Source organism: Phycodurus eques, chromosome 11 (genome assembly GCF_024500275.1).
Source record: "Phycodurus eques isolate BA_2022a chromosome 11, UOR_Pequ_1.1, whole genome shotgun sequence".
In the NCBI taxonomy this organism is placed as follows: domain Eukaryota; kingdom Metazoa; phylum Chordata; class Actinopteri; order Syngnathiformes; family Syngnathidae; genus Phycodurus; species Phycodurus eques.
In genome coordinates this window covers 13,385,447-13,397,593 of record NC_084535.1, presented here as the reverse complement: position 1 = coordinate 13,397,593, position 12,147 = coordinate 13,385,447, and the positions used below count along the sequence as shown (strand labels likewise).

Genomic DNA, 12,147 nt, shown 5'->3' with positions numbered 1-12,147 from the left:
TTCAGCTCTTATTTGATATTTTGGTTGTTTTTTTAGTGACTAGTAGTAAACACACATTCAGAGCCAGTTGTGTAATGCTATGGCTAGTGAGTCTATTTTTAGATTGACGTTCCAAATCCAAAACTGCACTTTAATGAAAAACAAAACAACAACAACAAAAACAAAACCTCTGGACAGTTCATTTGTATTTAACCTTTACGTTCAATACACTTGCACTGAATTTTGAAGAGCTGTTTAAGTACGTTTTTTTAATCGTTATGTGCAATGTTAGTCATGATGGTGATACTTGGGGAGCGATTTTTTCCAAAACCACAGCTGTACTGTAATTGACATGCCATTTCTAGAAGCGTAAACAATTCCGACGGTCCTTGAATGCAGCACTATCGAGTCAAAACCAAAACTGTGGGGGTTGAGTGGGATGAGTCGTTGAGTGACCACAAGGAGAGGCGTTTGTACAAGATAGTGGTAATTTCATTTTGCTACAACTCGTTATTCAACTCGACATTTGTACTTTGTTACGCGTGTTTCATATTCCATCACACATTTAGCCTTGCTCGGCGGTTTTCGTGACGCCAAATGTCCAGGGAGTTAGCATACAGAGCGTTAATAGCTATCGCTACCTGAATACGGAATCCGCCCCCAGTAGTGAGCCTTAGCTACACGGCTAACCGTGGCTAACAAACCGTCAGTTTTTCAGCAGTGCGGCGGTTGTGTTTTAAATGTTCAGCCATGGCGACGAATAATGTTTTTGTTTTGTTTTTTGTCGATGTTTGCCCAGCGGGATGCATTCTGTATTTTTGCCAGTCGGTGTGGTGCTGTTTGTTCGCTGTATACCAATTGTCAACTTTTCACTGTAAAATCAACCGTTTCGATTGTTGTGTGGACGTGCTAATGTTTATAGACTGTTGTGGTTAACGGATTTTAAAGAAAGTATTCTGTGGGTGCGGTCATGACTAACATGGATTTGCTTATTTTATTTTTTAACCTTTTACAACGAGGGAATAAATACATTTTAGTACGACCCTGGCACGAGACACAGGGTATACAATTATTGCAATGTCGAAAACGTTTTACTCATCAGTGTGGATAGCTAAATAGTTGGTCTGTTGGCATGATGTGGCGTATATAAAATGTAGTACGAAATTTATATTAGGATAAATCCCTTGAGGTGAACCATCTTGTTTCATGCATGCGAAACCTCATAGTGAATGCCGAAAAAAGAACAATGTAAAACAAGACGAAAGAGCATGGTACATAAATAAAATGGTCCAGCAAACAGCACGACAAACTACAATAAAGACATAAATAAAATATATAGTAAACCATTGTTTCACAACCTTTCTTGAGGCAAGGCACATGTTTTACATTAGAAACATTTCACAGCACACCGCCACACAAAAATGTCACAAAGTATGGATACTGTACTGAAATAACGACGATCTCCTCATAACTTAAAAATGTACTTAAAAAGTGTTAATTCTGGTTCAGTTCAGTTGAACAAAAAGTGAAACGTGCAGAAATTGAGGAAACACACAGAGATCTTAAATAATTCATTTTGGACCAGTTAAAAATTGGAGGATTTCCTGCGTTACACCTGATGATCTCTCATGGCACACAGATGTGGTTGTGACAGTATTATCAAACCTTCCAACCACTGGTAGGCCAAAAGAAAATACATCATAAATTGAAATGGATCAAATACTTTATAGATAGACGTGCATCAATTAATCAACAACTAAGTGCTGATCAAATTAATAAACAACTATTTTGATAATTGAATAATCGTTTAGAGCCATTGTGTAACTTTTAACTGTCCAAATCTTCTGATTTTAGCTTCTCAACAGTAAATATTTGATTTCTGTAGTCCTCCATGAAAGGAGACTGATTATCTTTTTGTTTCATTAAAAGAAGACATTTGCAAACATCTGTTTTTACTTTGAAAAGCAATGATCAACATATTTCCCTATTCTCTAACACATTACGGACCAAACCATTAGCTAAATCATAATCAATATATGGAAAAAGTAAGATATTTTGTTCCATTGCAAAAGTAATCGTTGTTTGAAGCCAAGTCAAAATAACCTGTAATTGACATGTAGTTGAACCTGAAGCAGCCTGAAGTGTATATCAAACTAGAAGCCCTTCACATTAATCAGTACCTGAGAAGTACTTCTCAGTTTCAAAAAGATAAGTACAACATCCCTCCCTCTTTTGTGATATTGACTAATTGTTGTTTATTTGGTTTTGCTTAATCAAAAACCAAATAACAATCAGTTAATAAACTAATAAATAAAATATTTTGCAATAAACTTGAATGTGAAAATTTATAATTTGCCAATAATTAGCATTTTATGCTGATCGGCTTTAATGTCATAATTCGCTGATCCAATCAATGACGCCGAAAAAGGCATTTACTCCACTTCGCCATCGTGCACAGTATATTTGAACCCTGAAGCTAGTTTATTTTTAGTCTTGTTGCGTCTTTTGACGTTGTACTGTAAATATCTGACGGCCAATGAAGTTATTTAAAAAATAAAAAAAACTTTCAGCGGTGTGGGACAGACAACATGTCTGAGACAGACACGTAATGCCTGGATCAGACTACAAAACATATTTGCTCTTTCATGATTGCACTATGTCAGACTACTGCAGTAAAATCTTGTATTCCGATACCACCGCATCCCGTTTTTTAGAATCATTGGGCTTTATCTTCCATCCATCCATCCATTTTCTGAGCCGCTTCTCCTCACTAGGGTCATGGGCGTGCTGGAGCCTATGCCAGCTATCATCGGGCAGGAGGCGGTGTACACCCTGAACTGGTTGCCAGCCAATCGCTGGGCACCCATTAACAAACAGCCATTCGCACTCACATTCACACCTACGGGCAATTTAGAGTTTTCAATTAACCTACCATGCATGTTTTTGGGATGTGGGAGGAAACCGGAGTACCCGGAGAAAACCCACGCAGGCACGGGGAGAACATGCAACTCCACACAGGCGGGGCCGGGGATTGAACCCCGCTCCTCAGAACTGTGAGGCTGGCGCTCTAACCATTCGTCCACCGTGCCGCCTTGGGCTTTATCTTGTCAACTCCAATGCGACCGCATACACTCGTTACCGTGGCGGCGACGACAACAAGCGTGGATCGCGCCGACTGTATTTTAAGGACAAAATGGGGAAAACGTGTGTTGGTGGTGCTCAGCACAGGAGAGGACGTTCGTTTAAGGCTTGCTTGAGGTATGTTCATGTATTTTTAATACGATACGGCTCGCAAGCAGGCAACAAAACGTTATGTAGCCTAGCAAGCTACTGCTAGCACTGACGGTTGGACCGGCGTTCTGTCGAATCATGCTCTAAAGTTTTGGTCTGGGTGAAGTAATTTAATTACAATAAGTTAGCACCCATTATTTCTGTCATATTGTAATGTTGGTTTGACCTGACTGATTTAGAATAAACGATCTGACTGGAGCAGTGATTTCCAACCTTTATGGAGCCAATGAACATATTTTACAATTGTATAATCTTACGGCACACCAACGAACAAAAATGTCACAAAAAGTGGATACATTAATTACTGTATTTACTTCCTGCCATCTAATAGAATACCATTCATTTGTTCTCTGTCATATGCCCCACTGGCATAAATAGAGGAACAAAGATACATTATTTATTGTAAATATATTTTTTGAGCATTTAAGTACACAAGTACATACAGTAAATGAACAGGTCATTGAAATAGACACATTCCTCCATCTTGTGATCTGATCGGTGCTCGGTTATTGTTTTTTGAAACTTGCTGATCGGTGAGCCCTAAAAATCCAGATCGTGAAAAGCCTAGTGACAGGCTGACAGCCATAATTATAGCACAGAACCGTCAAACACTGACACTACACGGCTGCCAAGTACATTGAAAGCAAAGACAAGGACAGCAGCAGATTTAATTAAAAAATTAACAGTCTATATCATTATATATATATATATATATATATATATATATATTTTAGTATGTTTATATAATGGCCGTCTGTCTACAGGTGAGAGCCAGCGAGGATGATGCCGCATGTGGGGGCTGTGTTTGCAGCAATAGCAGGAGTGACGGCTGTCCTGCTCCATTCCTCCATTCACAAAATAGAGGAAGGGCACCTTGCTGTCTACTACAGGTATTTGTAACACTGACCTTAACATATTCTGAGTAAGTACTTTACTGCCTGATAATGATTGAGTTCTTCATATATACAGTGGAACAGTGGAAAGCTGTCTTTGTCAAACATTTGACACAAAGTACAACCACAAAAATACTTGGCTCTCCATGTACCACCATAATGACCAACCATTAAAAAAAAAGGCAGTGGGTGCAAAACTGAGTTCGGTTGTACTTTATTGAAGTGTTTAACAATGTACTCACGTTATTTTTTGATCAATCCTCATCCACAAATCCATCAAAGTACTCATGTTCTGTATCCGAAATGAACAGCTGGGCAAGTTCTCAATCAAACACGGCAGGTTCAGTCTCGTTGCCGTGCGAAAGCTTGAACAACAGTGCAAGCAGACACGTTAGCCCAGCATCCACAATCCATTCACAAATTGTGGTGTAACTCGCCCGGCGCTGCCTCCTCGTCTTAGTAAAGCTGTGTTCGCCATCTGTCATCCATCGCTTCCACGCCGCTCGCAACTTCACTTTGAACGCCCTGTTTATACCGATGTCCAGCGGTTCGTCAAGCCTCCCGGAATGATCAGAATCAGAATCATCTTTATTTGCAAAGTATGTCCAAAAAAACATACAGGGAATTTGTCTCCGGTAGTTGGAGCCGCTCTAGTATGACAACAGACAGTTAATTGACAGAGAACACTTTTGAGACACAAAGACATTGACAAAAAAAAAAAAAAAAACAGTCACTGAACAATAAAGGGTTGCTAGTCGTCTGGTAATGCCGGTACATTTCCGAGTTATTCTTTGCTCATTAATCCATTGCTCGAGTTGGTCTTCCAACCCGGGCCACCTCTCCTTGTTTCTGGGTTTTGTTTTTCTTTTTTTTTTCGCGAAAACTCAGCTCCGTCATCTTGACTTGGCGAAGCTCGTTTTCCTGCTTCCTCCACTTGCGAACCATGGATTCGTTGATCTTGAATTCTCTCGCAGCTGCTCGGGGGTCCTTAGCCAAACCGATGTTGTTTTGCGTAATGCACACGCCGGAAATGCTCCCAGTCAGTAAAGCGGTAAAAAAAAAAATAACACCCCGGCGCTATATCCCTACTGGGGGCGTGGCTTTAGTGTCCTTCCCCTGTCCTCAGCCATGTCCACTTTTCCTCTGCGTAAGCAGCGTGTCGGCAGGAAATGCTTAAAAAAAAAAAAAAAAAAAGTCGGGCGGAGCGGTTATCACACAACAACATTTATAGATGCTGGAACTCGGTGCACACATAAGGCGCGCCGAATTATAAGGCACCCCGTCCATTTTGGAGAAAATTTAAGACTTTTAAGTGCGCCTTATGGTCGTGAAAATACGGTCCTTAAAATTAACTGAAAACCTTTGTTTTCATCGACTTAAACTATCACATTTAGAAATGATTAAAATGTTAGTCGTACTAATAAATATTTTAATCCAGAAGACTAAAACTGCCAAAAACCACACTGCTTAAAAATAGTTCCAGTTAATAAAGGTTTGATGATGGTGGCGGTTTGAGCCTGGAACAAATTAATTAGCTTTACCTTTTTTTTCCTGTCGGAAAATTTGTTTGGAAAGAAATCAGGCAACCGACGTCATGGAAAGTGTTATGTTCCGTTTTCAAGTTTCCACTGTACTACATTCTGTGTTAACTTTACGCCTTCCAGGCGCTTTCCCCTTCTCCAGCCTCCTCCACTGTAATCAGCAGATAATCATCCATCCATCCATTTTCTGAGCCGCTTCTCCTCACTAGGGCGGGCGTGCTGCAGCCTATGCCAGCTATCATCGGGCAGGAGGCGGGGTACACCCTGAACTGGTTGCCAGCCAATTGCAGGGCACATACAAACAAACAACCATTTGCACTCACATTCACACCTACAGGCCATTTAGAGTATTCAGTCAACATACCAAGCATGTTTTTTGGGGATGTGGGATGAAACCGGAGTGCCTGGAGAAAACCCACGCAGGCACGGGGAGACCATGCAAACTCCACACAGGCGGGACCGGGGATTGAACCTCGGTGCTCAGAACTGTGAGGCTGATGCTCTAACCAGTCGCCCACCGTGCCGCCCGCAGATAATCATCTTTTACGAAATCATTCTACAAGTTTTTTTTCTTCTTTTCAGGGGTGGGGCTTTGCTGATGAGTCCCAATGGTCCTGGATATCATATCATGCTGCCTTTCATTACCACCTACAGATCAGTGCAGGTAATCTCTTCTGGCATCCTTCTCACAAGAATTAGGAAGAGTAAACCGTGTTTAAAAACACACGAACAAACAAAACAGGAACCTATGAAATCGATATACAGAGAGTTGTCTCCTCACCTTACTGTTACATTTGACATGATGTAGAAAACATTGAAATTGTTGTGGTATCAGAACTATTATGGTAATTTTTTTTTTTTTTTTTTTAAATAAAGCTTTATTCTTTGTGTTTCAGACTACACTTCAGACTGATGAGATCAAGAATGTACCTTGTGGAACAAGGTACGAGCATATATTTTATGCAGGTTTTTTTTTTTTTTTTTCCCAATAACCGCTATACAACTGGAAGGAAAAAAAGAAAAGTGGTTAGAGAATAATGTATATTCAAGTATAAAGTTATAATTTAACGAGAAAAAAATCCTAAGAGGGCTAAAGGTGTAATTTCAAAATTAATTCACATTAAGAGGAAAAAAAGTGATTAGGATAAAAAAAAGTAAAACATTTTTAGAAAATGAAGTAACATCACGGGAATAAAGTTATAATTTTGCTGAAATAAAGTCACCATGCTAAAGCAAAAACTTGATTTTCCCCCTCAAATTATTTAATCGTCAGTCTTGTATCTTTCCTCATCATTTTGCTGTTTTCTTTCCAAAGTGGCCCCAGTACACCTTTTGTAGTTCAGAGATATTGACACATTGTGTATCTCCTTGACAGTGGCGGGGTGATGATCTATTTTGACAGAATAGAGGTTGTCAACATGCTGGTCTCCTCAGCAGGTACAAAATATTCAGAATCAGTTGCAAAAGTTCCTTTTCTTTTCGAATAGAACTGTTGTGTCAGCTGCCTGGCGTCACATTAGCCTCACTGTTTGTCTTCCTGATGTGTTTCTAGTTGTGGACATAGTGAGGAACTACACGGCCGACTATGACAAAACTCTGATTTTCAACAAGATTCACCACGAATTAAACCAGTTCTGCAGCGTCCACACACTCCAGGAGGTCTACATAGAGCTCTTTGGTTCGTCTCTACTTAAATGGAGAATTAAATAGGGGGTTGGGGGGAGGAGGGATCATGTAATGTGCAAGGGATAAAATATGGTGCTTTTTGTTGCACAGATATAATTGATGAAAACCTGAAGACTGCTTTACAGAAAGACCTTAACGTGATGGCCCCTGGACTTACCATACAGGTATCTTTTGTCCAAAATTACCAATGTCATTTGGCCAATTGGTTACCACAGTCTAATACAGTTTGTGTGTTAGCAGGGTTACACAAAAATCATTTTATTCATAGAGCACTTATAAAACAAACCCAGCTTTAACAGAGTGCTGTAGGTAAGATCAAACATAGAAGAAGTGACTTTCGGTATTTCTCTCTCAGGGGTTAAAACTCAATTGATATAACGATAGTAATAATTGATAAATAAACAAATAAATACTCATTTAAAATATACAAGAAGAGCTCCCTTCACATTGACATTTGGCATACAGCAGGTCCAGTATTTTAGTCTGTCTGGTTTCATTGTCTATATGTTATGAGAAGTTGGTAGTTGATGAGAGTAAGGAACATAATCAAAGATTACACTGACTAGCGTGGTGACACCGGGATGCTGAAATTGTAATCTCGCAATCACAGGGTTCGTGATGTCACTTGGGTTAGCTGTATGCTGGAGTTTTCAAACAGCTGTTAGTTCGTCTGTTGACAGGGTACATACATAAACTCAAGGAATGGTTCAAACCTCATTCAAACCTAATATCTGGCTTATCTGGAATGATACAATTCAATTCAAGGACTATAAATTGCTACTATATCTTCTTTGTTTTTGCGCAAAATAAAACAAATGAACCTGTGTATGCAGTACCATCCGTACGTGGATCTGTGAAAATGTATTTTCTTTCTTCTTTTTATGATCATTCGGCCATTAGTGGAGTTATGTGCCATCAGACCATTTGTATTGATCCCTCACACTGGTCTTGAACATTCAACATGACAATCATAAGTCACCACATGATGTATGAATGTATAAAATTAATTTGTGGTGGGTTAAAAGGCCTTTTTCTTTGTCCCCGCTCTAACTCAACTGGATGCAGGCTGTCCGTGTAACTAAGCCAAAGATCCCCGAGTCTATCAGGAGGAACTTTGAACTCATGTGAGTTTGACTTCAAGTTGCTGTGCAACGTTCATTTCTTGTCAATGACCTACACAGTTCAAGTGAGTTAATCAGCATGAAGACAAGTATTTGTGTAAAGCAATGTGTGTGCGTAGGGAAGCAGAGAAGACGCGTCTCCTAATTACCGCTCAGACTCAGAAGGTTGTTGAAAAGGAGGCGGAGACTGAGAGGAAGAAAGCCATTATTGGTAAATGTGTTTTTTGTTGCTGGTTTAACTTGCACGCTCTTGCAGTCTGCTCACCACAAAGCCCACCTGCTGTTTTTTTATTTTTTTTTTTGCACAGAGGCTGAAAAGGTTGCTCAGGTAGCTGAGATCCAGTTCCAGCAGAAAGTGATGGAGAAAGAGACAGAGAAAAGGATCTCAGAAATTGAGGGTCAGCGTCCTTGCTTCATCTCGTGTAATACTTCCTCTGTGAAAAACGGATCTGTATTATCTTTCTGTCTTGTCGTGCCCTGTGTCTCATTCAGATGCCGCATTTGTGGCCAGGGAAAGGGCCAAGGCAGATGCAGAATACTACACCGCTGCCAAGTTTGCTGAAGCAAACCAGGTAAAAAAACACACGCGCGCGCGCACACACACACAGTATTATTGTAGTACACTTTTTGGCACCCGTCTATTCTGGTAGCAACCTCTGCAGTAATGGAGTCACTGCAGTCTGTTGATTGATCAGCAGAAAATCTGTCAACCAGTTTTTTCCATAGGAAACACTTCAAAATACTGCAGAACTAATCCATTCCAATGTCAAACTGTGGCCATCAGAAAACCTTTGATATATGTAAGGCAATCATTAAAGTAACATTTTAACATTACTCACTGTACAAGAAAAAGTACCTCTCTTCAATGCATCTTAGTGACTGTCATTTTGCATTCAAAAAGAGTGAAATAATTTATGGTGGGGCGTGCCTAGAGGCTTTATACTCACGTTGGGCGGTGACCGTGCTGACGTCACTGCGGCTAGCCTGTGCAGAGTTTGCCTTTATACTCGAGTGCAATCCATGCGCCCTGTTTTGAAAATGTGCTGCAGTTCTCCTCCAAGTCGGGGGTGTCACTACGGCTGGTATTGGCTGGGACACCACAGGATGGAGTTTCCTCTGCATTTTATGGCCAAATCCAGTAGTTGTTTTTACTTCCCGGAACAAGGAACAAAGCAACAACAATGGCGACCGTGGAACAGTGCCTGCTAGAACAAATGGACTTAGAAGATGTGTTCAATTATATTGCAAGAAGAATCAAGAAGGCGGAGTAGGTGGTATGTGGAACCAAGGGGAAGGCTGAGTACGTCATCACAGCATGTGACTAAAACGGACCAATCACGAGAGATGATATCCGCGGCGTTCTATGCATGGCAACAATTTTTGTCGTGTGCGTGTCAAGAAACACATATGGGGCCGCGCGGCATCAGTCACGTGTTGCAATGCGGGCGCTATTGGCCGCACGAGTGTGGAAGTATAGCGAGGCCTTAAGGAAGAGTATAAGTAGTTGGGTTTCCACTTTCCACACCAACACTCAGGTTAAAGCTGTCGTGTTTAGCCTACGTGTCTAGTCCAATTTGGGTTTGGCCACATTGTGGCCTAAAGCATATTTATGACATTTAATTAAGGCGTTTCACTTTGGAGATTCCGTTTGTATTGTAAGCAGCCAGGATAGAGTTCTATGGTCATCACATGGTTACTTTTTATGTTGTGGTCCTACTTCAGTTGATTAAATTCATCGGTGATTACACTGTTAGAGACACCACAGTGTCAAGTTAAACTTTCTACAGTAGTCTAATACAGGTTACTTGGCTTAACAATCACATGTGCTCTGTGTGTCTCGCAGCTGAAGTTAACCCCCAAGTACCTTGAGCTGATGAAGTACCAAGCCATAGCGACTAATAGCAAGATCTACTTCGGCCAGGACATCCCCAACATGTTTGTGGAGGGAAACCTCGGACCGCCAAAAGCCGAAAACAGTCACAAGGCACCTGAGCAAGACTTGCGGAAATTTTAAAAGTGATGTTTACACTGGGTCTTAGACAGCAAAGAGAGATTGGGAGGATTTCCATTGATCAAAAACCAGAAAGAAGAAGATAATAAAAGGGAATTCTCTTGTTTTGTTTTTGTTTTTTTAAGCTTAAGAATGAAAAGCCTGCTAAAAGCTCATTTGCCTGTAATGCGACAGCAAGGAGTTGACTAAATTGGCTTAACTTTTTATTTTTGCTTTTAGCGAATCTCGTCGGATGCAAACATGATGACTGTTGACACGGATTATGTGGACTGGAATGCAGCGGGTGACACTAATTAGAATCAAGAGGGTATTTGTTTTGTGTGTGAGGGATGTTCAGTCAATGGCAGAGAGAGGCATTTATTTCTTTGGTTTCTAGTTGGGCATTTCTTGGTTGCGGGTCAAACTGTGCACTGTGGCGTTCGCCTGCTGCTAAAAGAAAGCAAGCTTCCTCCAGAAAATGCTAATGAGAATGTAAACAACGTTCCAGCGTAAGAGGTTTCTGTTCTTATTTGGTCTGCTGATTTGTCATGTTATGGGCTGGTGCTGATGATGAACGTCGTGCCTACTAATATCTGCCAACCCTTTCTGTTTAGAGCTTATCGAGATATCTCAGGAAAATTAAAATTAGTCAGATAAATTATGAGTTTTTCTTAATGTTGATACTGGATCCGAATGCTAATCCTTTAAGTTCTGCTGAATTTTACTGTTCTAGGTTAGAAGAAAGCTGTGCGATTGAGATGCAAGAAAATAAGCCTAAAGGTTACACAATCGCTCCACGGTCAGCACAAACTGCAGTGGCTCGGTCTTTGCCAAACAAAATGAAAGTTGTAATAACACTAGCATCCTCTTTTTTTTGTGTGTAAATTGCGGTGAATAATAGTGCTTGTGCGGGGATAGTTTGACTTTTTCTTCTTCTCGGCTTTGTTTAAGGAAAATGCGAGTTAGTCAGGTTTAACAATGGCGGTCAGTCACGCTGTGGTGCATCAGCGTTGACGTGAGCTACTTACACTGACACTACTTGTGTTCTGAGAGACATGCGCTGATGTTTACGTGACCGCCAAATGGTTGCACTCTTCTTCCGCTTGCTGTGGCGGTGGCTGCAAATAACCATGCAAATGAGTTGGTACAAATCACTCAACAGGATTTATTTCTTCTCGTTGATATTTTGTACAATCGGTGAAATTCTCTGAAATTGTTTCTCCTTATTTTTAAAAGGGTTTATATGCAAAAAGTGTTTTGACAATGTTCTTAAATAAAGCCTATTTTGATACCTCTCTTCTCCATGCATTGATTGACATACCTCTCTTCTCCATGCATTGATTGACTGAATTCTCAATTGGTCATTGAACTTTCAACTTTGTTTTGATCGTGAACTGAAAATTGGTTTGTTGGCTGCAGTCTCCCAGTATACATATGGCTGTACTACTGATGCTTTTAAAAAGTATTTTGAATACATCAACAGATTACGTGAACTGTTTTATACTACGGTATTTGTTTTATTACATGAAAATTTCTACAGATGCAGAAACCAACCGTAAAACAGGCTGTGACCCATTTTAGTGTAGTAATGCACATGTTTATTTTGCTCTGGCAAGTATATTTTGTTGGAAAAAAATATTTGTAAA

General features: G+C 40.3%; 1 protein-coding gene across 1 annotated transcript; it reads left to right on the top strand.

Moving 5' to 3' along the window:
• The first annotated feature begins 375 nt into the window (after nt 1–375).
• erlin1 (ER lipid raft associated 1) lies at nt 376–11,797 on the top strand. Its single transcript, XM_061690452.1, has 12 exons — nt 376–465; nt 4,035–4,160; nt 6,287–6,368; nt 6,601–6,647; nt 7,080–7,141; nt 7,257–7,382; nt 7,481–7,554; nt 8,456–8,514; nt 8,631–8,722; nt 8,820–8,909; nt 9,004–9,083; nt 10,355–11,797. The coding sequence occupies exons 2-12, from the start codon at nt 4,051–4,053 to the stop codon at nt 10,523–10,525; spliced, it is 993 nt and encodes a 330-aa protein (XP_061546436.1). The 5' UTR covers nt 376–465; nt 4,035–4,050; the 3' UTR covers nt 10,526–11,797.
• The last annotated feature ends 350 nt before the right edge of the window (nt 11,798–12,147 follow it).